General features: G+C 38.7%; 2 protein-coding genes across 2 annotated transcripts in view; one reads left to right on the top strand and one right to left on the bottom strand.

Moving 5' to 3' along the window:
• col4a1 (collagen, type IV, alpha 1) overlaps nucleotides 1–12,770 on the bottom strand; it is a 61,003-nt gene extending 48,233 nt beyond the window's left edge. The window contains exon 1 of the mRNA XM_079617761.1: nucleotides 12,500–12,770. Within this exon, the coding sequence (XP_079473887.1) occupies nucleotides 12,500–12,568 (69 nt within the window). The 5' untranslated portion in view covers nucleotides 12,569–12,770. The remainder of the gene's footprint in view (nucleotides 1–12,499) is intronic.
• The window catches only part of col4a2 (collagen, type IV, alpha 2), a 120,256-nt gene continuing 105,737 nt past the window's right edge, over nucleotides 12,768–27,286 (top strand). Inside the window, exons 1-3 of the mRNA XM_079617760.1 lie at nucleotides 12,768–12,951; nucleotides 13,386–13,493; nucleotides 13,574–13,625. Coding sequence (XP_079473886.1) covers nucleotides 13,453–13,493; nucleotides 13,574–13,625 — 93 coding nt within the window. The 5' untranslated portion in view covers nucleotides 12,768–12,951; nucleotides 13,386–13,452. The remainder of the gene's footprint in view (nucleotides 12,952–13,385; nucleotides 13,494–13,573; nucleotides 13,626–27,286) is intronic.

Genomic DNA, 27,286 nt, shown 5'->3' with positions numbered 1-27,286 from the left:
CCAATCACATAAGACATTGTGATATAATATAATATAATATAATATAATATAATATAATATAATATAATATAATATAATATAATATGTAAATGCAATACATTGTGAAAGACTAATATACCAATGAGTACAGAAGGCACTAGTATTGCTGAACATAGATCTCTCTCTCTCTCTCTCTCTCTCTCTCTCTCTCTCTCTCTCTCTCTCTCTCTCTCTCTCTCTCTCTCTCTCTCACACACACACACACACACATACACACACACACAGCCTCTTCTCATCTCATTCTGCTGTGTGTACTTGTAATAGGTAGCCAAAAAATAAAGGAGGCCAACCAGGCCCACAAAAAGGAAGGAACTCCCACACTAATGCTTCAGCCATGGAGGGGTTTCCCTGCCTTAAGAGGATGGATATTGCTATTTCCTTCTGTCCACAACTTATTAAACAATGACAAATAGCAATCTGTCACAAGCACGGCTACCTAATGCTCATGAAGGCAGAGTCAAGCTTTTACCAAAACCACATGGTGCACAATGAGCCAGTGAAGTATGCACATAAACATAGTTCAATCAGTTGAACAGTCTTTCAAACTTGGTTCGATTGGTTGGTCTGAACAAAATGTCAGTACAGTGGGAAGGTTTTAAAATTAGAAGTTCATTCACAATTCCGTAAGATCTTACCGTCGTGCTGTGTAAACACAAGCCAGAAGACAGAACACAACCTGTGCAGTGCTAAGAGAGGGGCTACATAAGGTCTAGCATTGCTCATCTCACTTTTATAGCCTATTTTGGTTTTTGAACCTTCGGTTTTATCAAATCATACATCATCAATAGTGGTTCCACTTCTGCGGTTTAGTACGATTGCGCTCATATCAGCAGCGAACTGTACCGGAGTTCACATGAACCGTACCCCAGACCATCCACTGCAAGTTCAGAAAACAGCGTTAATATCATCCAAACCAACCAATCGAATTCGTTTACATGTTTACGGTTTACATGCAAAATATGGACTTAAAAAAACAACAGTTTAAAAAAGAGAGATTTGCATACAGGTTTGAACATAGATTTAAATTAAAGTTTCAAAAGAATGTGTTTGTTTGAACTGGATTGGACCCTCATGTCCCTCATGTCATTCCTCATGTCATTCCAAACCTGTATGAATTTATTGTAGTGAACATCAATGCTTCTCTAAGTATACTATTTAAAAAACTGTACTTGGAGATCATATATTATTAAGTATCAACTCAAAGAATTCTTAAAAGTTTGTAAAGTATTGATGCAATATGATCATTATATTCCCCTCTGTATCTATTACTCCATAATGTTGCATCTCCAATCAAGCATATCATGTTCCAGCTCTAAATTAAAGTATATTATCATCGTTCATTCTGCGTCACGCATCATCCATGGAATTTAAACATCAATAGATAAACTAGACATGACCCTGTGTTTAATGAAACTGCATGCATATGAGAATTCCTGCTAATGCAATAATCTAAGGCACATGGACGTTTGGAGGTGCTCCATATTCTGCTACTATTCAAAGAGAGGGTGGTAAACTTAATCTGATTTATTGTACAACATATTTTCCTTGTTCTTGTGGGAAAGTGCAAGTCTCTGAGAAAATTCACAGTGAGATCCCAATAGAAAAAGAGCACAGGTCAGACTCTAAAAACAGGAGTAAATGCCTGAAACGTGAGAAGAGAGAAAGGTAGTGGACAGAGAACACAAAGCTAAGAAAAGACTAGCATTCAAAGGCAGTCCTCTGTGTTTAATCTGGATGTAATAAACCTTGTAAAGCTGCTCAAAAATAGAGATGTGGTCCTAAACAGGGGTGAGAAGATTTTGCAGAACATAGCTGTTTTGTTCACGGAATATGAAGGGCATCTAAAGGACAGAAGATGGACCTAGGAGAATAGCTGTGGATAATATTATAGTGTTTTCAATCTGCTAAAAAGATTTAATTACAATTAATCTTAAAAATTAAGAGGTAATGTAATGTATTAAAAAAAAAGTCTATACATACTACATTCCATTCTCAAACAACATCAAAACATGCAGAAAAAAAAATGCAGATCATTTTTCTTACAATCTATGGACATACAGTAATCTAACATGAGTCTGTGGTTCGTAAAAGTTATTGGCATTTGCTTTTGGGCCTCAAGAGAAAAAATGCAGATGAAAGGTGAGGAAATGCTTTCTGTTGGTTTTCATGATCACAGAGGCGATACAAAGAGTCAAGGTGCTTAAACATTGTGTAACTGGTTGCACTCGACCTGCTCCAAGCAGGATTCAATCTGGCATTGCTGCTGCATTGAGGCCAGGGGAGTGAGGTTTACACATACAGCTCTTACTTGCTTCCATTACACTCCCCCCCTTAAACCTCACTCCCATCCGGGTCACAGCACCAAATGTAACCGGCCCAACTTGACCTGCTCCGAGCGGGATTCGAACCGGCGTTGCTGCTGCACTTGAGGCCAGGGGAGTGAGGTTTACACATACAGCTCTTACTTCCATTACACTCACCCCCCTAAACCTCACTCCCATCCGGGTCACAGCACCAAATGTAACCGGCCCAACTCGACCCGCTCCGAGCGGGATTCGAACCGGCGTTGCTGCTGCACTTGAGGCCAGGGGAGTGAGGTTTACACATACAGCTCTTACTAGCTTGCTTCTGTTACAATTGCAATGCCTACATACACAAGCATGACAAATGTATGCGCCTCTGTACAGTAACTCAAAAATATCTGCATCTGAATAACTCAGGAATCACCCAGAGGAAAAAATATAACATTCTTTCTCTTTTCCCAAAGATAAGGCACAAGAGTGAACTAACGTCAAGAATATCATGACTTCCTTAGTCAAATGCCATGTCTTTCCCTCAGATCATGTGTAAGCTAACAATAACCCTACATTGTTTTCGAGACAGGAAATCTCCACACTTGATGTCCTGAACAGATCAGGAAGGACTGGGATGGAACATCAGGTCATTACATTTTTGGAACAGACACAGTTGCTCTGCTCTATATTTAGGGCTGGATGTCAGACAGGCTTCAGGTTTAATAATTAAAATAACATCTGTGTCTCGTTTCAGTCTGATACGTGTCCAACTGGTTAAAAAAATCCAGCTTCTGTGCTTAGAAGGTTTCTTCCTCCACATCCTCAGAGGTGAAAAACAGAGTGGGTTTCAGAGGTCAGCAACGGTTTATTTACTGCAGATTAAAAGAAAATGTAAAAGAAAATGACAAATAAAACTAAAGCTGGATGGAACAGTGGGAGGTCAGACAATGTAGTTTCATTTTAACAAGAGGATATTTATCAGACACATAAAAAGTAATAGTCCACTCCTCTATTGGAAGGGTCAACTGTTAACTTGGGAGTTTAAGCCTCCTCATTATGCACTGAGATTCCAGAGCTTGGCTGATTTGGCGTATGCTGGGAGATTTATTATTAAAAAAAAAAAAAAAAAATCTATAGTTGATCAAAAATGAAAACTTTAGGCAATTTTCTACACACACACACACACACACACACACACACACACACACACACACACACACACACACACACACACACACACACACACACACACACACACACAATCAATGCAAAAATCTAGTTCATAACTTGGCGTGTAAAAATATATTTGCTGTAAATGATATGCAAAATTGTGCGCCTAGTTAAGCAGATGTTTGATGTTTCAATTTTCTAAGCAATAAATATTATGTTCACCTTATGGGTATCCCAAATACTTACATTTAGAAAGGATAGGATCCTAGGTTTGTTTTTCCAAAATATCAGAGTTGTTGGTGGCTCTTTTGACCAGGGTCAGTAAGAAGCTAACTAGCAATGCAAAAATCTAGTTCATAACTTGCCGTGTTCATGAGAAAGTGATGGTCTCGCCACATAGAACACATTCTATCAGTTGCACGTGCAAAACCATCAACGCTGTAAACAAACTCTCCATGCTGCAAAACAAGGTGTGGAGCGACCTTACAACAATCAAGACCAGATCTAACAGGGAAAGTAAAGACCCGGAGAGAGAGGAAACTACTTCTGTTTATCTGTCCTGATGATTATCGTTTTGTACCATGTTTATCTGTTGTTGCTCTCTCTTCCTTGAATCATGCTGGAATAGCAGGCGCTTTGCTTTGTCAGCAGTGATTTTAGATTAGATGCAGAGAGATTACGAATGATCTCACATCAATTAAAATCTCATCTGAAATCCCACACACAGAAACATGACAATGTACAAAAGGGTTACTGCTTAAAACCCAAAACAATTACACCCACAGGTCCTGAGTTCATGTGCATGGAGTACGGACCCCAATGCGAAATGTGCATGAACTCGCCCCTACTGGTCCATCGAACAATAGAGGGATCACACATCATTTGAAACACTGCATTCAGAGCACTGGACAGAGAGGCTGTCACTAACAATAGTTATCTGTTCTCCAAAAAATTGCGCAGAAGCCTGTGAGGCCTACTTGTAAATGCTCTCTGGATAAATCGAAGCGAGGTTAGAGATTTTTCCAAAATATCTGTGTCTTCTGTTTCTTGTAGTCATAAATTCAATTTGAGTCTTGAGTGTTAGTCTTACTGCCTGCAGCTTGTTCATCTGATCTTTAACATTGATGACAACATGACATTCTTCCTAATAAAGTCCACAGACGCCTCCTTGTGTGATGATCTCTGCAAACACTCCTGTGGCAGAGCTGGCATGGATTTTGGGCTAATCTGGTTCACGTGGCACTGTGAAAGGCCAAAATAGCATGCTGGCATCTAACTCATGTTTCTCCAACAACAGTCTGTTCATATGTCTGTGAGAAAGTGCATGTTTTACAGTATGTCACGGCAAAAACATCAGGTTAAAGATGCAAACCAGAGACAAAATAGGCCACTGCAAACATTATTTAATTAATTAGTATTTTTTATAATTTGCACCAATATTTTTTAATTGAAAATGACTGTTTACATATACAACAGGGTCTAAAATCAGGGCGTGTTTTTTCCAATGAGCCTGGTTTGAAATTTGATTAAAAAAACAAAAACACAATTATATTCTAATCATTAGAATTTACGTGAAAAGAATCCCTTTAAATTTGACCTGATTTCTGGTAGGGTCATGGCCAGAAAGCTGCATTGTGGCTTTGTAAAGAAGAACATGTTTAAAATGGCCAGTCAATGTGTTAGAGGGTCTGGAAATACGCTGTAAAGGCCTATAATGTGTAAAATGTTAATGACCAATGTAACAAACTGTCGACCCCTATATTAGTCTATGCTTTATGACCTGGAGTAAAGATTGTGCTGACCAGTCTAAACTTTTTACTGAATGTATTGAGATCCACTAAGTCAGCTGCATAAACAAACCACAGAGAACAACACAAACTCCTTCCAATTTTGATGATTAGGAGAAACAGAAGGACCAATCTTTCAAAGAGAGAGACCACCAGGTCAGACAGAAGAAAACTGCACTTCTGTTTGGACCTGAGACTAATTTTGGCTTGGTCTTTTTGGTAGTGCAACATTATGGATTATGATATGCTTTTCACCAAATGTGATTATACCAAAATATAAATGATTAATTTATGTGTTTGTTTGTCTGTTTGTTTAAAATAACCTTCACTTACAGTTTTTGTTTGGGTCTGGTCGTATTATGCCTATAGGGCACCAATTGAATCCTCGCAGCTACTGGTGTCCCTTCTAAAAAATACTAATAATAACAATGCAAGATGCCCCTGTTTATAATAATATTAACACAGGCATCTTCTCTGAGTCATCTTCCATCCAACTTTGATTGACAAGGCAGATGGCTGTCTCATGCATAATGGGCCAGTAGGGCTGGCTGAGTCCCAGTTACCGTGACCAAATGATCCGCTATGGGTATTGCCCAGGCTCAGTTCCACATTCCTGAAGAGAAAGCCTGGGATCTGGGACTCCCTGTGTGCCATGGCTATTCCCCCTTATCCCAGTATAAAACAATCAATGCCTCGGACAATGTGAAATAGACTAGTGATTAACTACAGCAAAATGGAACAAAGATACTGTGACTGATTCAACGAAAGGTATTTTCCAATCACCTGGTATTTACACTTCTTAGGAGTGGTCACTAATTGTGTATGAATGCAAAAGCAATGCCATGATTATGTCCAGTTCACATTTCTTGGGAATTGAACCCATGACCTAGTGACAAACTTACATCTTTAAGCTATAGGAAAAATGTGACCCTTGTCTTGTTCTGATCATAGGCCAGCAACAAAGTAAATCAGTAATGACGAACTACAGCACTTATTCCATTAAACCATAACAAATTTGTATATGCCTTTCTCTCTGTGCAATATTAGTGCATAAACCAGTGAGGTTAGCTAAACTTGATTTAGTGACAAAACTTGCTACACTGTAGGCAGCAGATCAATAGGATAAGGGCATAATAACTGTTTCCCCAGACCACCCAGATATATACACTCACAGCCTGTTAAAAAGGCTTTTACAAGCTCTGTGTGAGTGTGTGCGGTCGGATTGCACGAGTATGACATTTCACTTTATACTTATAAAATGATGTTCAGCGGTAATAAAGCGTTTTATCTTTCAAACAACACATAACTACTCAACTATTCCAAAACAATGATTATCATAATCACAAACTGCTTTCACCTGTCCACCTCTGTGGTTGCCTATTTTAGTCAAGTAAAGCAGGGTGGTCACCAAGCAATAGTTCATGAACTAGAAGGGCAATGCCGTCGCCAGATGAAGGTTGTCCAAGGCCCTACCACAAAGGTCTCAAAAGGTCCCAGGCCCTGTGAACTTAAGCAATGGCCCTCTGTAAGGGTCAGGGTTCTTCAATTTAAGGGGCATTTAGTCAAAGAGAAAAAGATGATGCATATAAGTATCAGTCAGTCTGACTTGTGTTTGGAATGTCAGGCATTTGTAAACTGTCAGTTAATTGAGTTTAAGATATTAAAAAAATGTATTGTTTCCCTGTAATCTGGTTTTAGTTTATCTGAAGTTTGAGGTTTTAAAGGGTTAGTTCACTCAAAAAGGAAAATTCTGTCAGTAATTACTCATCCTCATGTTGTTCCAACCCCGTAAGACTTTCGTTCTTCTTCGGAACACAAATTAAGATATTTTTTGATGAAATCTGAGAGCTAGATAACTCCTTCATAGGCTTCTATGGGCGTAGTGTAAGCGCAGCGCTTCTGTGTTGTATGTCACATGACCAGCGTCAGCCAATTGTGAGCATACGTGCTGACGTACAACCTAGAAGCGCTTGATAAACTTATGGTTGAGCCACTGTAGTCACTTGGACTATTTTAAACATTATCTTACAAACTTTATGGGCCGACAAGTTTTGATCCCATTGAAGCCTATGGAGGAGTGATCCAGCTCTCAGATTTCTTACGAAAGTATTACGGGGTTGGAATAACATGAGGGTGAGTAATTACAGACAGAATTTTCATATTTGGGTGAACTAACCCTTTAAGTACAGTTAATAAGCTTTTCATTCATGAAACAATTAAATCAAGGGCCATGATTGGAAAAGTTTGGAAAATCATGGAAATTGTTCTTCCCATAGTTGTTCTAACTTTCCAGCTGAGGATGAAGATGAGGCGAGGTGAAGCGGATCTAAAATGCAACATGTACTTTAGTACGGTGGCCGAGAGAGCTCAACGCGCTGCAACTGAAGAAAACACATGCAAATAGAAAAATTATTTGTTCTCTAGTTTTAGTTAAATCGTGCCCATGATTTAACTAAACGAGGGAACAAGTTAGATTTTAGGGGGGTTTTTTTCACAAAAACTATTTCTGGAGCTGACCATATCTAGAAATGTTTATATTCACTATAAAAAAAAGTCACAATTTTTACGATTTTAATTTACATGACTTTTCCAGGCTTGTAAACCACAATTTAAATCATGATGTGGGAATCCTGTCTTTAGGTGCAATTCTACAAACATTCAACAAACATTTTGTTCACAGTCCAGCCAACAATTTACGTGTATAAAATAATGAGTACCCTATTAAAAAAAGCATTTAATAGGGGTTGCTTGGCTAAAAATGGGAGCACATGTAAGTGCTTTATGTTTATGAGACTATGTGTTGTATTCTGAAAATATGAAAACAAATAAAACACATGAGAAAGAAATGTCCAGGGCAAGGGGAAAGGAACAGTGATTCAAGAAGGTAAATAGTTGCAACTGTTGCTTCCTCTGCACTGGCATTCCATCCACCCTCTCTCGGGAGATGCTGGAACAGTCCGATCAGGCGTAGGCGGAACAGTGTGTAAGCCTAGTGATGGCCATCATGTTTTTCCCTCCAATTGGACCTCATCCATCCTCCGTCTCCCCACTCACTCTTTCTCACACCCATCACCACATGTGCGGTTTCCAAGAATTAGACAGCCGACCCACCCACATGAAACTTGCCAGTCTCAAGGGGCAGAGCAGGCCTGAGAGATACGCACTACACATAAGTCACTTGGGGAATTTCTTTCACTATCAGAGGGTGTGATAAGACGGATTACAGCACACAAATTTAATAGAGCGCATACAGAGAGTATGTGTATTTAAAAACACCAACATTTACATAGTATGGCTTTCAAGACCTAGTTATACTTTATTTTGCATGTTCTGCTTGTCTGAGTACAGTTGAGCATTCAAGAATTTCAAACTTCATTGACCGTGAGCACAGGTTTACGCATTCAATAAGTGAGCACTTCCAAATTATGCATACAATCTGCAAAGTTCAAAAGCACGAAGTCCACGCCAAATGGAGTTTATCTTTTCAACAGAAATCACTTGCCAGAAATGCCTTTTTTGTATAGTCTTGACATTATTTCTGTGACTTAACTACTGCACATAACCATGTTACACATTTGCATAATGCCTGTCTACTGGCTGCTTTGGCCCACCATCACTGAGCAGTTGGGTAAGTGATTTTTCTATGTTGAGAAGATGCTGTGGGCAAAACCAAACAAACAAACAAACAAAAAACCTGACCTAAAAGTCACTGACTTCCAATACCGACGCTATAGTTACACCATAGATATAATATTGTTTACAGCTGCTAATGAAGCCTTGGGATCTGAAACAGGACTATGGTTAGGGGCGTTATATATTTCAACATTCTGTCTAAGCGGTAGACCAATCACAACAGACTAGGCCATCTGACCAATCAGAGCAGACTGTGCTTTAAAGAGACAGGAACTAAAACAGAACATTTCAGGCAGATGGTATAAAAGAGGTACTGCAGCAATGTACACTATGACAAAAAAAATATGTGTTTTTTATCTTTAAATCAAGGTAATGTATTCTAGAAATAAAACTTGTAAATGAGCATATGGGCACTTTAATATTTACAATCTTTCTCTTCAGCGAAAATTTCCAAAAATATTGCTGACTTATCCTGAGTGAAATCCATCACACCTGAACATTAGATGGGATTTATATCATTTTTAGGGAAATGCATTTACGTGGTCAAGATTAAATGCAATTCATACCCAATCGGACAGCTGTCTCACTGATCAAGACCAATGAAGTGACTAGGCTGATAAAATGAAGTGTAAATAGGTAAATGTAGTGTAAATTCATCTTTCAGAGTGTGTCTGGAGCATTGTTTTGGCATGACTGAGTTTGCTCAGAGATTGCACTACTATCATTTAAGTTTACCGAATTCACCTTCATTTATTTTGGCTGTTTCTTCACTGGATTCATTTGGAGAATCTAATCTGTAATGTCATCCTAATGAAGTGAGTTAACTCCAGGAAGTGAGCTAGGGCCTGTTACCACTAATCTGATATGAACTGGATACACGTGAGACCACGCTGACCTTATGAGAATCACAATTGATAAACAAGCTTGGAAAAACATAGTGTTCAACTGAAACTCATCCGGACCACCGGCCTTCCATTAATGTACAAATAGAAAAGGAAGAACATTTTCTGAATAAATAAACTGCCAATGAAGACTAATTATGCCACTGAAACAGACATAATATAAACAAACATTTGTTTGTTAGGGATATTCTTCACCCTTTGTATTTGTATGAATAAGGGAAACAATTCCAAACACACATCTTTAGTCATCATGAACGTATTTTTTTTACAAATATTTAGACTCCCAAGAGGAAAAACAAAAATGGCTGGTGAACCACACATACCACGAATGCTGCAAGGATTTAGGGTGGATTTTGCAATACACAACAGTTCTTTTCCACCCATTTCACCTAAAAATTTATTTAAATTGATTGAGCTCAGGATGCCTTCGCTTTATAGGGTTCCCATTACTAACTTTTCAGCTGTATGTGATAACTGGATAAGTATGTATATTAGGGATTGCACTCACCAAATAAATACTACTTTAACTAGAAAAAGTAACTAGAAAAAAAAACATGTCATGATTTTTTTTACAGATGAGAACACTGCCTCCCAAAACAAGCCAACAACAACAAATGGTTACACCTTTTGGTGTTTGTCACACACAATACAAAGCAAAACATTATTGTTCTCAGGGCTATTGGTGTTGTAGTTGTTTAAACAGTGTTCACAAAGCTGACTTTTATACCACTCACAAATGGCATCATTACAAACCAAGGCTGTGGTGACAGAGAGAGGCAGCTGGGGGAGGCATATGATAGGTATTCCTCTATAAAAGTGCTGAGAGATTACAGATTCACACACTTTCAATGTAAATGCATGCCAGAGAACAGCAATGCACAGTTCAGAACATCTCACAAAATTAGGTGATAATGTATGACAGCCATTAACCCTGTCATGGTGATCAGGACCCTAACATTCAGTGGAGAGACGTGGTTGATATTCACATTTATGATTTAAAACAAAAAATACATCCAGAGTACACCGTGTGTGTTGCTAGTGTCATGCTTTACAGTTTGAGATACAGAAGACGCTACAGTATACAGTAATCTCAATATATGAAACTAGCACAGCTATGTAAGAAATATATTGCCTAGGACAATGATCAATAATAAAGTTTATCAATAATAAAGTTGTAATATGAAAATAAAAATATTTTGACCAATCGTAATTCAGTATTGCAGAGTTGTGGATTATATGGAAAATGTTTTGTGTAGTTATGTGACATTTAAATCAAATGAATGCTTGTAGTAATGTGATGATCCATTAACCAATTCCATTGGAATAGTGTTGTAAGGCATGTTCTGCTATTTTGGGGTATTGCTGTGTTTTGAAATCAATAAAGAGTTGAAATCAATCATTCTTCATACAGATACTCCTACAAATATCTGCAGTATCAAGGTGCAGTTTATTCATCCAGCAGATATGCCCTTATATGCATTCAGAAATATGACAAAATCACCAGATGTAACTGCTTTGTAAATTTATCTCATCATTGTCAGGACGCAATCAATCATCTTGCCTGGTCTTATCACCCAGACACCTGTCATTTCCCGAATGTTTGCTCTGAATGTGCTTCCCACTGGAGCCCCGCCCCCAGCCACACCCCCAATAAAAACACATGTCCAGCTAGATCTCTCAGATTACTGCATCCAGATCCTTATGCAACTAACATGCAGGAGAAAGCATAAGTTGCATACTTTATCTTGGGTAAACAAACAGTGAAGTCGAAGTCATTTAAAATTCATATTGATTTCTTAGATGAGTTGCAAAATGCTTTTACCAAATGGAAAACAAAGTCCAGATGGTTAAGAATAAGTTTACAAAAGTTTGTGTTAACTAGCAGTGCCCACAAGCGTAAAACACATTGAAAGAGAAGCCAATGTTGTCTGTGGTTTCCCACATAGGCGAAGAAAAAGGTAGACTCAACATGGCTTTGAAATTAAGACAGTCTCACATTTACTTGTTTTTTTTAAATATATATATTGTAGAACAGTGGAATAAGATCAGAAACATCAAATGCAGGAGTTGGTGTTGTACATGAATGTCTTATTGAATATTTATTCCATTCTATTGCACAATGCATATTGCTGAGTAGCCTATTCTTTTAGTTTACTTTGTATAGTATTGGAGTCCTATTTTTTTCTATTTGATCCGGCATTGGTTTTATTTGCTTTGGCATTATTTTGTGTTAAACAATCATGCCAATAAAATACTTTGCAATTGAATTGAGGGGGATGGGGGACTATTGTTAAAACAATTGTCGAGCTTTATGAACATACATTATGCATTTGATAATAATGTATTATTTTGGTTACTTACAGCATCAGAACATGCATAGCTATACGCTTGTTTCTATGAAGTAATCTCCATTTAGTTTGCAAATTCTGGACAATTTTGTCGTTAAATAAAGTTAAGTTATATCCCATCTTTTAACTTTGTCAAATGGAAATTTTCGCATTTGAAAGCTAAAGTGGAACTTGAGCGAAAGCAAGTCGCGCGCAAGTTACACGCACTTCTCTGTGCGCGCGACTTAGCCTCACGAACGTATACGGCACTCATTATGGCCAAACGACGACATTACTAATAAACAAACATTTAAGTTAGCATAAGTTTGTTTTCTAGTTAGACTTACCTTAGCTGTGCTCTTGTCTATGCTCAAAGAGATCGTTAGAAGAAAAAAAGTGACACATGGAAGCCGCATCTTCACACCTATGAATAATGTCCAAAAGGACACGCTGACGGATTCTTCTCCGTTTCAAGCAATTCTTGCCTCTCTTCTACCCGAGCCTGAACTATACGTTTGTCTGCATCTTTGCCCGAAACGTTATGTGGCTGTTGTTGAAAGTAATGTCTTGTAGAAGAGCCCACCACACCCCCTGTCAGGACCACGACCACCCATCACTACGCACCAACACAACCCTGTTTAGAACGACTATCACTCGCATGTCAGCATTGTAAGGGGACGTTTAAGTCTTGGAGAACAGCAATTCCCTTAAAACAGCTTTGGAAAGGTGGATTTTAGGTGAGATAGCTAACTTTCCGAAAGCGCGAACGCATCAGGATTGAGCGCGTGCGAGATCTGAGGTAAACTTCTGCCGTTACTTCACATTCAATAATGCACAAAAAAATGGATTACTCTTAAAAATATTCAGCTTAAATGTGTTTTGGTGTCATAAAAAGCGATCAAATGATAGCAAAACCAAATGTAGTTTTTTTTCACACATTTAGTACAAAATGGTAGTTGTGTTTTTGGAACATGTTCGTGGTTTCTAGCTCGTCTAATATGCTTAGTTGGTCGATTATAGGCTATATGACCACCTTGAGCTATGTTTGTAGCTATTTCATGATTGTATAAGATAATGACAGATTGGGCCAGAAGTTGCCATGTTCCAAAACACAACTACCGGCTGGATCTTTCAACAAGGAACATGAGATCTAAGATACCTAATGTGTTTTATATATGCACACAATATGCTTAAAACAGTGAGAACTAACTTCAGTCCATCTGTAACTTTCAGATCATTGAGTATGCAGTAACAGCACACATTGAGCAGAAGGAGAGATTTAATTTGTTTTCAGGCTCGCATGGAGGGTGAGAATCATCTACAGCATTGGAACACATTAAGGTAAAGTCTGTTGTTTTGTGTTTTAGAAGCATCTGTTTTCCCTTTGCACGTGTATTAATTCAAAATGTATCATATTGCAGGTGTTTTCTGTTGTGCCTTGCAGTCCTTGTCCTTACAACAGAGGTCAACGCAGTAAGTGTGCTTTTAATTTTACTAAATTGAGTGGACAAGATTAAGTGCAGATTGTGGTGTAGGGTTTGTGCCTCATTTATGGTGCAACATGCTGTGCTGAGCCCCTCAGATGAGTGGGAGTGTCCTTGTTTGGATTTAAATTCGCTCATGTGCAATTCGCAAATGTTTGACCGTTTACAAATCTTTGCAGTGTGCATGTTCCTTTAATTGAAAGCATGTATTTTTAAAAGCCACTTTTAATTTTTCCCATTCCTTATAAGGCTGAAATGTGACCGTTTCAAATCAGTCCCACATCAATTAGGTGTGGTCGTTAGTGGTAATAAAACTAAATGGTATCCCATAGTGAGAGATTAGACACTGGCCTGAAGTTAATGAGGAAAATGTGTTCAGAGTGTCTGTGAGTGATTATGTTTTAATTCTCACAAACTGACACTTGATGGTAAAGTATGTGTGTGATCCAACCCGATCTCACGGCAATTTGTACGAATTTTATGAGGTGGCTAATTCGTACGAATTAATACGACCTCACTCGTATGACTTCGTACGAACCCTAACCCTAACCCTAAATCGTATATATTTTCGGAGTTGCCCGATTCGTATGAATGAGGCCGTACAAATTCGTATGAATTAGCCACCTTTTAATTGCTCATACAAACTTATACAAATTGGTCATGAGATAGTGTTGGTGTGATCATATACTGTATAAAATACACATCTGCTTATTTACCTTTTTGTCTCTTAATTGCTGGTGTTAATTTGAAAAACTATTTAAGATGAACAATGCTGCCTTAGGGTGAACTGGACTTTCTAGAATCTCCACATTGTTCCAGTGCAACTTTCTAAGAAAACAGGGTTGTCAACGTAAGGTCCTTAATTTTTATTTTTTAGCTGTTCAGTATTTATTTTCCGAATATTTGTTTAAATAAAAAGTTGCAATGAAACGGAAGTAGCAACATAATTAAAGTTGCGATGAAACGGAAGTGAACAGATTTAAAGTTGTGATGAAACGGAAGTAGCAACAGATTTAAAGTTGCGATGAAAAGGAAGTGAACAGATTTAAAGTTGTGATGAAAGGGAAGTAGCAACATATTTAAAGTTGTGATGAAACGGAAGTAGCAACAGATTTAAAGTTGGGATGAAAAGGAAGTAGCAACAGTTTTAGGGCCCTATTTTAACGATCTGAAACGCAAATATCAAACGCGAAACCCAAGTAACTTTGAGGGTGGATCTCAGGCGCTGTTGCTATTATACCGGCGGGATAAATGACTCTTGCGCCCGACGCAAATCTAAAATGGATTGGTCTGAAGTAGCTTTATTACTCATAGGTGTGGTTTGGGCGTAACGTGCAATAAACCAATCAGGGGTGCGTTTCCCAAAAGCATCGTTAGCCAACCATGGTCGCAAGTTCCATTGAACTCTATTGGTAACGACAGAACTTGCGACCATAGTTGGCGTTGGGAAACGCACCCCAGAGCGTCTTCTCACATTCCCTTTAAGAGCAGGTTCCATGGTGGATTGCTATTATAATGGCGGATTTGCCAGGCGTGCGATATAGTTAGGGCTGTGCGATATGACGATATATATCGGATGGACGATATAAAAAGTCTATCGATTCATATTATGCTCTATCGTTCATATCGTGGTGTCGCCAAACATTGTTTACGGCAAAACTTTTTCATCATTTGGAGGACTGCAGAGAATGGCAGAAACGTGAATAACATGGCGAAGGGTGATAGAACCGGGTGTTTCCGAGCAGGACCAGCCAGGACAAACCGAGGAGCTCGTTCCTAAATGAGGGGCTACCTCTGTAGCATGAACATGATTTGGTTAAATTTCTATATGTTTGGTTGACTATTATATTTTGATAATGAACATGCTGCTATGTCAAGTTAGCAATGCAAGAACGTGTGCGCGTGCCGTGAAGCGTCGGCGCGATCACAGGAACAGGAATCCGTTACTCCGTAATTTATGGTCATACGGATAGAAGCAAAAAATTATTCAAAACTGTAAAGCCGTAAAATACAGAAAACAAGCTCGATTCCCTTTTCTACCATCTCGGTTTCCTTTTTGTGAACTTTGGACCCTGTCGCATGATCCGAAGCTCAGCAAAATGCTTCCTTTCGTTTTGTTAATCTGTAATTATTTAAGGCAAATAGCCTATATTTCTCATATAGGCCTATATATTAGTTTTATATATTTAGCTTTATTCTGTTTTCTCCGTTCACAGAAGCGCTTTAAGTGCGTGTTGTGTGGATCCATGTTCTACACTATCCTGCAATTGTCGCTGGTTTCAAAAAACAAAAAGTTGCATATTACCTGCTATTCATTTTCACTGAAATGTAGGCCTAATTTTTTGACAGTTGGTGACATACAGTATGGAAAACTAACGCCAGCGCATTCCCATTGCGACTTATCAATGATGACTGACAGCTGAGCATGGGCATTTCACTCACGTTGGATAGGCTATGCGCGTCAATATCACATTTGCTCAGTCTGTACTATTTGAATTCATGATTGGTTGACTGGCAAATTAAAATAGTTAACAGAACGATAAAATAACGTTGTTAACCGGTTAATGGCCATTTCAAATAAGCGTGTCTGTTCAGAACGATTAAATTTAATTCGGTTTCCGTTTCTGGTTATGCTCCTGTCAAAATTTCGTTTGTTTGTTTTCGTTCATTGAACAGGTTCGGAGCCCTGATTTCTGCTAAATTTTAAACATCTTCCATTTAATTTTTACATTTGGTATTTTATATAGCCTAGCAATATTTTATGTTGGGCCTGTAATCATTTGTTTTTGAAAAGTGTTTTATATTTCGTTCATATTTTATATTTCTACATTCTTAATCAAACATTTGCCCATTTTTTTTTGAGAATATAAAATATATAGGCCTATATAAAAAACATTTTTGAGGATATACTTAATATATACTCAATATATATATCAACTTTTCTTTTATTTGATATATGCTAAAAGTATTTTCCATGTAGTAATTATATATATAAATTATTAATTGATTGAATTTACAGAAAAGGTACTATATCGTGATATATATCGTTATCGGGATATGAGATTTTGGTCATATCGCCCAGCCCTATCACCAGTCCTCTTTTTCGCTGAACCGTCCCGCAATTGTTCACAGAAAAGGAACATAACTAGCATTTAGAAAATAGATAGAGCGAATGTTTATTTCATGCAGAATTTAACTTTGTGTTGTTATTGCAATGATGGGTTATTCTGCATGAAATTGTCATTTGAATTAAGTGGCTACTTAGGACCCTTTCACACCTACCTTGTTTGGTCCGGATTTTCTGAGTTTTCAGTTTGATCCGAACCAAAATTACAGGTGTGAAACCTCCACCGACCACGGTCCGGACCAAACAGACGAAATTTGGTCCGATGAAAAGAGGTAGTCTCGGTCCGGATCAAACTGAACAAAGGTTTGGTTCATTTAGTGTGAAAGCATTTTCTGTAAGGTTCGGACTTTCAGACCATTTACTCCTGAGCTGTGGTAGCACATGGGGAGAGGAGGAGACTAGGTTTTTATTTGAAATATGGTCTGACGATATAATAAGAAGTCAACTGGTAAAACGCTTGCCGTCTTTTCCTCCTTTCCTGCTGGCGTCGATCAAATGTTTGCACAACGAGGACGTTCATTTGGCGAATTTGAACTCGCCTCGCGTATAGTTGGTGCTGCAGATAGTAATACCATAATTATAACAATATAGTTTCAACGATATGCGTCTCTTCATTCATAGTTGTTAAAGTTACCCGTATAACAGTAACACGCTGACGCCAGAAGCACGTCCGTTTACAAACCAATCAATGTCGAGATGCAGCCCACATAGATGATGACGACAGGACGCAAGCATGTCCTGTAAAGTTCTTTAGTGCGCTCGCATAATTGCAGTGTGAAACCAAACCAAAACTTACCGAATGTATAAAATGCATCAAAACATGAACTTTGGTTCGGACCTTGGTGCGGACTTTCAGGTGTGAAAACTCCCTTAGATGAGTGGTGTATTATTTTGCTTTATCATGGTTACTCAGTAAGTTATCATCATAATTATTGTTATGTTTCGCACAGATTAATAACCACCATTGGACAGATTAGTAGTAGCTTTACCATTGGACAACAGTCTCTGCATGTGTTATGATGAGTGTGTGAACTCTTACAGTTTGAGGATGATTTCAACATGAGAACACATCTCTTTTCCTGATCCTCATGCTGATATGTGTTTCTGGCCACGCCCATCACCAGCAGCAAACGCAGCCAGTTCAAAAGAGCTGATCCTTTGCCAGCCGCCTGCAAAAGCTCCTTCAGATGTCACCTCGTTCTTTTAGCTCTAGATCTAGCTGTGGTATGCACCTTGACACCTTGTTTTTTTTAGAAGACGTTGCATACTGTGTAAGGTAATTTTATAATAGCATCTCAAATAGCATCTCAAATCTGCTAATATATTCTGAAACATGTCAATCATTGCTTTTCAGTTACGTCATATTGAAAAGACAAGAATGCGATCGTTAAGTCATTCTCATGTTCTACTCTAGTGTGCTCTCAATAGTTGCAGTTTGCTCCATTCCAAGGTTGTGTGCTGATACATTCATTTTGAACAGTAGCCTAAGTGCTGATATGGCAATTTGCCTCTAAAGAGATCTGTATGTGCAGTCAGTGGAAGGTTTTCTTTCAGAAAAAAATCTATTTTACCTCTTTTCCAAAGTTTTACATGGTTGGAACAATAATATATGAGATATTTTAGATGCTTTTTCTCATTTGACTTGTAAACATTTATATATTTAAGTTTTTATATGGTATAAAAATTTATAACTTTTTGCATTATTCAAAGGCCCTTTTGGTCTATGACGGTCAGTTTTGCACAGGACCCTGTGGTGTGCTTCTGCCAAGAACTCCCTCTCTTACAACAAGGAATCAATATCAAGTATGTTTTTTCTTCTTCAGTTAAACTGATTTCCCTGAATAGAAGAAGAATAAACCTCCTTGTCTAAAGCTTTATCAGATGTTGTGCCTCCCTGATCAAAAACTTGTGACAGCAGTAGGCTGAGGCTGTGCATTATACTGGTACAAGGAGTGTAGTGATTTCAGGTTTCAGGCCAAGCTAATTTTAGACAGGCAATGATCCGGCCTACAGGGTATGGTCAATGTAGGTGACCTCACTTAGACAGTAAAGACTGTTTGGTGCATGATGAAGAACATTAGAGATTAGAGAACCTATATGGTCATACCCATTTACATTGAGTCTCTGATTTTGAGCCTTTTTGCAATCCAAGACCAAATTCAATTCAATTCAATTCAATTCAAGTTTATTTGTATAGCGCTTTTCACAATACACATTGTTTCAAAGCAGCTTTACAGAAAATGCATTTCAAAAATATACATACAAAAATACAGTTAGTTAATCATGAAATTTAGGGCATAACATATTGCCGGCGTTGGGTCGTCTCTTCACAGGCGTCGAGTCGTCTCATCACAGGCGTTGGGGCATCTGAAGTCTCCATGAGAGGCTGGATACATAACTGGAGCTGACGAACTCTATTTGAGTTATCTCGGGACAGGCGTCCCGAGATAACAACAAAAAAGGCAGATGGGAAATAATTAGCGTAGCTGCTGTTCATAATATGAATGCATTTGATCTGATTTAACTGTAGTATAAAAGGTATGAGATGCATCATGTGAATGCTTGGCTAAAGAGATGCGTCTTTAATCTAGTTTTAAACTGGTAGAGCGAGTCTGAGCCTCGGACAATATCAGGAAGGCTATTCCAGAGTTTAGGAGCTAGATGTGAAAACGCCCTCCCTCCTTTAGTGGACTTAGATATCCTAGGTACGACCAGAAGCCTCGAATTTAGTGATCTTAAAGAGCGCGATGGATTATATGGCGATAGAAGATCTCTTAAATACACAGGAGCTAAACCATTTAGGGCTTTATGGGTCAGTAACAATACTTTGTAATTGATACGGAACTTAATAGGTAACCAGTGTAGAGATGATAAAATTGGTGTTATATGATCATATTTTCTTGACCTAGTAAGAACTCTAGCGGCTGCATTTTGGACTAACTGTAGCTTGTTTATTGAGGATGCAGGACAACCAGCTAATAGAGCATTACAGTAATCTAGTCTCGAGGTCATGAATGCATGAACTAACTTTTCTGCATCAGAAACTGATAGCATGTTACGTAGCTTAGCAATGTTTCTAAGGTGGAAAAAGGCTGTTCTTGTGACATTTGAAATATGATTTTCAAAAGACAAGTTGCGGTCTAGTATAACACCCAGGTCTTTTACTGTAGAGGATAAAGTAACAGGACGTCCATCTAGATTAAGGTTGTATTGTAAGAGGTTTTGTGGGCAGTTTTTTGGACCAATCAGTAATACCTCCGTTTTATCTGAATTTAATAGAAGAAAATTACACGTCATCCAATATTTTATATCTTTAACACACTCTGTCATTTTAGATAATTTAGTGTTATCATCTGGTCTAGATGAAATATATAATTGAGTGTCATCAGCATAACAATGGAAACTTATTCCATGTTTTCTTATAATATTACCAAGTGGCAGCATATAAATTGAGAATAGCAGGGGGCCTAATACAGATCCTTGCGGCACTCCATAATTTACTGACGTTATCTTTGATTTTTCCCCATTTAAATGGACAAAATGGTAACGGTCTGATAGGTACGATCTAAACCAGCTTAATGCCTGTCCCTGAACACCAGTGTAATTTTGAAGTCGATCTAAGAGTATTTTATGATCTATAGTGTCAAACGCAGCGCTAAGATCGAGTAAAACTAGTATTGAGATACAGCCTTGGTCAGAAGCTAAAAGTAAATCATTTGTAATTTTAACCAGCGCAGTTTCTGTGCTATGATGTGGCCTGAATCCAGACTGAAACTTTTCATAGATTTCGTTTTCTTGCAAGAAAGAGCACAATTGAGCGGACACAACTTTTTCAAGTATTTTAGACATAAATGGAAGATTTGAAATGGGTCTGTAATTTGCTAGGTTATTTGGATCTAATTGTGGTTTCTTAATAAGAGGTTTTATAACTGCTAGCTTGAATGTTTTTGGAACATGTCCTAAAGATAAAGACGAGTTAATAATATTGAGAAGAGGCTCTTCCACTACAGGTAACACTTCTTTCAGTAGTTTAGTGGGTATTGGATCTAATAAACATGTTGTTGGTTTAGATGCAGTGATAAGTTTATTTAGCTCTTCCTGTCCTATAGTTGTAAAGCGCTGTAGTCGTTCTTGAGGGGCGATAATTGAGGCTGAATCATAAGACGCTGTCAAAGATTGTACATTTACAATTGTGTTTCTGATGCTTTCTATTTTCTCAGTGAAGAAATTCATGAAATCATTACTATTAAAATGTAACGGAATATTTTGTTCAGGTGATGTCTGTTTATTTGTTAATCTAGCCACGGTGTTAAATAAAAACCTTGGATTGTTTTGGTTATTTTCTATTAGTTTGCGGAGATGCTCAGCCCTGGCTGCTTTTAGAGCCTTTTTATAACGTGACATACTGTCTTTCCACGCGATTCTAAAGACCTCTAAATTAGTTTGTTTCCATTTGCGCTCTAAGTTACGAGTTTCTCTCTTGATAACATGCGTAGCACTGTTGTACCATGGTGCTTTAGTTTTCTCTCTAACCTTTTTTAGTCTAATTGGTGCAACAGTTTCTAATGTACTAGAGAAAATGGTGCTCATACTGCTAGTCATTTCCTCTAGTTCCTCTGTTTGTTTGGGTTCACTGAGGAGCTGAGATAGATCAGGTAAGCTATTCAAGAATCTATCTATAGTGGTTGGAAGGATTGTTCTGCCTGGTCGATAACGTGGCGCAACATGACACATTTCAGCCGTACGTAGTATGCAAGTTACCATGTAATGATCAGTGACATCATCACTTTGCGGTATAATATCTATATCGGTTGGATCGGTTCCATATGATATAATTAAATCTAGAGTATGATTAAGACGATGAGTGGGACCACTAACGTTTTGCTTGACCCCAAAGGAGTTTAATAAATCTGTAAACGCAGCTCCTAACGCATCATTTGTGTTATCAACGTGTATGTTGAAATCTCCAACAATTATTGCCTTATCGACATTGACCAATAGATCTGAGAGAAAATCTGCAAACTCTTTTAGGAAATCAGCGTAAGGCCCTGGCGGTCTATATACGGTAGCCAAGGCTAGAGATAATAGGGATTTCTTTCTTACATCTAGGAGCGTAACATTTAGAACAAGTACTTCAAACGAATTAAACCTGTGACCTGTTTTCTGAGTAACATTAAGAATATCTCTATAGATTGTTGCAACACCGCCGCCACGACCAATCAGACGGGGCTCATGCTTATAACCGTATCCTGGTGGAGTGGACTCATTAAGACCGAAATAATCATTTGGTTTAAGCCAGGTTTCAGTAAGGCAGAGTACATCGAAGCTATTATCAGTGACCATTTCATTTACAATAACCGCCTTAGGTGTAAGCGATCTAATGTTTAGAAGACCTAGCTTTAGAAATTGTTTTTGTTCACTAATATTGAGATTTTCTGGTTTAATCACAATTAGATTTTTCTTAGATCCTACAGTAGATTTATTGTTTGGCCTCACTAAACGAGGAATAGACACTGTTTCTATATAGTGTTCTACACTGGTACTTATATCAATTAATTTGGGACAGCAAAGAATGTGATTTGGACTTTGACTTACTAGTCATATGGTGTGTAACGTCTTGGAGATGTTGTCCGACAGAACAGCCGCTCCGATTCTGCTGGGGTGCAGGCCATCAGCACGGTAGAGCCTAGGTCGCTCCCAAAACAGATTCCAATTATTTACAAAGAGCAGTCTCTGTTCATTACACCATGACATCAACCATTCATTTAGTGCAAACAATCTACTGAACCTTTCTTGTCCTTGTCGGTACGTGGGAAGCGGTCCAGACACGACGATCTTTGCTTCAGGCGATGTTCTGCGTACCGTCTCGATCAGGCTCCTGTAGTCCCTCTTCAGAACCTCCGTCTGCCGCAGCCTGATGTCGTTCACCCCCACGTGCAGCACGACAGCTCCGACGCGCTCGTCACCGTTCAGGATCTCGGGGACCTGCGCAGCGACATCGAGAACACGAGCACCAGGAAAGCAGTGAGTGCGCACCATACCTTTACCTGAGGTAGCGCGGACATGCCGGACCATGGAACTGCCGATGATCACAGCGTCGTCGCGTTCCGTCTCGCGAAGAGGGGAGAAGCGGTTCCGGGTGGAGATCTCGAAGACCGGGAGGGGCGGAGAGGTCCTTGCTCTGGTCCTGGCTCGTGTCTTCCGCTGTGGCATCATCCAGGGTCCATGGTGCTGTGTCGGTGTCGGGGTAAACGAAACCAGGGGTGCTCGGGTCCTGTGCAGAGAAATACACGGAGTAGAGGAGACCGGAGTCGAAAAGTTACTAACCACTGACTTGTGAGCATCGGCGCGTGATGCTTCAAGCGCTGATCGTCGGTCTCGCAGCTCGGCCTGCCTCCCCAGCAGATCACGGATCTGCTTCTCCACGGACTCCAGCTCCAACCGCACCGAATGCAGCTCAAACGTGTCCTCACCTGCACTCAGAGGTAGACACACATACGATGTATTCGCCATTATGACAGATGAACAATAAATTAGCAGTGATGCTACCAATATCACTACTAATTTAGGACTGAAATCATGGATAGAACCCGTATCCTTCCAGTGATTCGAGTGTAAATAAGACGGTCGATAGGAGAGACCACGCGTGCAAATGCTAGCGGGCTAACTTAACGTTAGAGATAGTAACGGAAGATCGGAAAGTTGGATATAACTAGCGATATCAAAGCAATCCGATTGTTTTTATTTGTTTTATTTGTTTTTTATAGAGAGTAGTATCGGAGATATGTTCACACGCTCACAAACTAACGTTAACAGTTAAGCGATTCGAAACACAAACACAAAACAAGCGATTTGAAACACGAACTCCAACACAACCAAAGCGGTTCGACCACAGACACAAACTTCAAACACAAACAAGCGAATTCGAAGCACAAACACAAACTTCAAACACAGACAAGCGATTTGAAACACAAACTCCAAACACAACCAAAGCGGTTCGACCACAGACCCAAACTTCAAACACAAACAAGCGAATTCGAAGCACAAACACAAATTTCAAACACAGACAAGCGATTTAAACACAAACTCCAAACACAACCAAAGCAGTTCGACCACAGACACAAACTTCAAACACAAACAAGCGAATTCGAAGCACAAACACAAATTTCAAACACAGACAAGCGATTTAAACACAAACTCCAAACACAACCAAAGCAGTTCGACCACAGACACAAACTTCAAACACAAACAAGCGAATTCGAAGCACAACACAAATTTCAAACACAGACAAGCGATTTAAACACAAACTCCAAACACAACCAAAGCAGTTCGACCACAGACACAAACTTCAAACACAAACAAGCGAATTCGAAGCACAAACACAAACTTCAAACACAAACAAGCGAATTCGAAGCACAAACACAAACTTCAAACACAGACAAGCGATTTAAACACAAACTCCAAACACAACCAAAGCAGTTCGACCACAGACACAAACTTCAAACACAAACAAGCGAATTCGAAGCACAAACACAACTTCAAACACAGACAAGCGATTTAAACACAAACTCCAACACAACCAAAGCGGTTCGACCACAGACACAAACTTCAAACACAAACAAGCGATTTCGAAGCACAAACACAAACTCCAACACAAACAAGCGATTTCAGTGATTCGAGTGTAAATAAGACGGTCGATAGGCGAGGCCACGCGTGCAATGCTAGCGGGCTATCGTTAGAGATAGTAACGGAAGTTCGGAAAGTTGGATATAACTAGCGATATCAAAGCAATCCGATTGTTTTTTATAGAGAGTAGTATCGGAGATATGTTTACACGCTGGAAAAATAGAAAATGCTCGTTTATAAATGAGTGTAAAGAACAAAATCAACGATTTATGAATCAAGTCGACGGAGCTTCAAATACAAACACAGCGCTCACTCGCGACGCATGCGCATGACGCATCCGGAGTCACATTTCTCCAAATGCAGAGTTTGTATCCAAAAGTGACTTTTTTTTTATTATTTTTTTTGAGCTGCATTAATTATATGTGTAACGTAGGCCAGCTGGTAAATACTGTAGGTGCACGTACAAATGGAACTGGTTGAACATTAATATATCATATATGATATACCAATGCTCAGCCCTGTCGTTTGAAAGGGAGTTTAAACTATTTTACTGCATTTAATGCACTTAAGTATGTTTTATGGCTATATAGTGTTGTCATGGAGATTCAGTTCTTTATTTCACAACTTTGATCTAATGTAAATGCTTCAAATAGTGTTATAGTCAATACCACCCAAACCGAGACCAAGTCAAGACCAAGACCAGACCAGCACTCCTTAAATTCATCTAAACTAAACATAATTCACTGCCTGAGAAACGTATTATATTTAATCAATAATACAATTATAATAAGACGCTATAAAGAGCTGTTACCAATTTGCTCATTTATATCACATGTTATAATATAGAAATCAAGATCTCGTAAGTACTTTTTTTACAACCATATTTTGAATTTTTTTGTGACATTTTAATTTTGGTGACATTATTTGACCCAACCCCTCATTGATTTCTGACCCGGCACAATTTCTAATCTAATTTTATTAGAAATCTAATTTGATTTCTAATCAAATTAGAAATAAGTTATTGATTGTATTTGAAGCAGGGAGATTTAAATCCAATCACAGTAAGAGTGTTAACTCAGTTCAGTGATATCCCTGCAGTCGTGGTCTTGACATAAAATAGCTCTTTTCCACCAGAATAGTTTGCGTTATGGAGCCAGAGCCTGTTCTCGGCCAGGTGAACTGGAGCCTGTTGCGAACTGGCCACATGTTTCCACAGACTTGACGAACGAACAATGACGTAAATCTGCAACGTGTTGTTTGCCTGACTATAAACAGTCTAAAATCAAACTGTGCGTATCCTGGTGTTTGGCAGGCTGTTGCGTCCCTTCTGTTTTGCTGTTCACGTACAGGTTCTACCCCCGAGACAAGAATGAGTACAAATGCAGTCGAGACTGAGACCAGGACCTTCAAAAAACGCCTTGACACCAAGACCACTCTCAAAAACTACAACACTAGCTTGAAGAATAACATTTTGGGACGGGATGTAAAAATTTGAGAAAGAGAGACATTTGCATTGTCAGGAAGCACATTTTGTTTGATGTATGTGGAATTATTTGACAATATTATCTTTATCCTTTGGGATTGATTACTACCTCTTGTTGCTTGACATATGTTTGGATAGAAAATCAAAGAAAGTGAAAAAGTTGGTACGTAAAAATGTCCCATTTGCAACAGCAATAACTGCATTAAAAATACTGTATTTATGAACTGCATGCTATTCATCAATGTCCTCTGTGGAAATTCCTTCTACCATATAAGGGAAGAGGACATGGATGTGGTCACTGGGTGGTTCCTGAGGTTGTGCACGGGGATAAGAGCGCACGTGAAGTAAGTGTGTGCTCTATACCAGTTTGAATAGGTGGACCAGCACAGCACAAAAGATGTCTACTGGTGATAAGGACAGGAAAAACGCTGCTACATCGCCTGCCAAAATAATCTGCTCCGTCAAAAAAAAAAGCTAAACAATTGGGGGAAAATCTATTGTGAGGGATCAAGGCAGGATGTAAAATTGTTCCGAGGGGAAGACCTGTGCTGAGGAACTCTCAGCCCGAGCGACACTGGAAGTAGCATTGCAGATAGCAGAGCTTTTGAAATGTTTTCGGAAGTTTAGGTTTTGAAATGAATGCACATTCTTTAGATCTACAGTGCATGTCTGTGTGAGTAATGTATGTAGTTGACTGTGTACTGGCCCACAGTGAAGGGATAGTTCCCACAAATGAGTTGTAGTGGCACCACCCATGTCCTGTGTCAAATAGCGACCCTTTTGACCCCAGGCTGGTATGAAGTTTGTGTCTCGTGTGAACTTTCCCTAAAGCTCAGAAATAGCAGCACACACAAGGCAGTAAAATATGCATTACATTTTTATAAAATATAACAAGGGAAGTGAAAAACAGTTGTGCAATCCTCTGTCTGGAGGCTTCTTGGTATTAAATTGTTAAACATGTGGATAACCAAATGTGACAAATCCATAAGTGACATCTTCAACAATGTAAATAAAATAGCTTACCACTGGACATTTAAGTAAAACTGACTAAAGTATACCCTTGTGAAACAGAAAAGCACTTCATTATATTGAATGTACACTTGTAGTGTACCTCAAATTGTATATTTTTAAAAACTGCACTTGAAGACAATAATATCAATATAAAAGAAACAAAACCACTTAGGTACACTTTTAAAATGTGCACTTGTAATAATGTTAAATCAACATTTTTACTTTAAGTATATTTTAAATCATTGTTTTTATAATGTTTTGTTGTGCTTTAAAGAAGTACAATTATTTGGTGTCTTGACTTACATAAGGGAGGGGGAGACCCGTGCACCTGAGACCCGTCTCTCTGCTTACATCACGCAGTACCACAACATCCAATAGGACAATTCAACTGCAGTAGCCACTG

This window comes from Phoxinus phoxinus (genome assembly GCF_949152265.1).
Source record: "Phoxinus phoxinus genome assembly, chromosome: 7".
Taxonomy (NCBI): Eukaryota; Metazoa; Chordata; class Actinopteri; order Cypriniformes; family Leuciscidae; genus Phoxinus; species Phoxinus phoxinus.
This window is presented reverse-complemented; position numbering and strand designations above follow the sequence as displayed.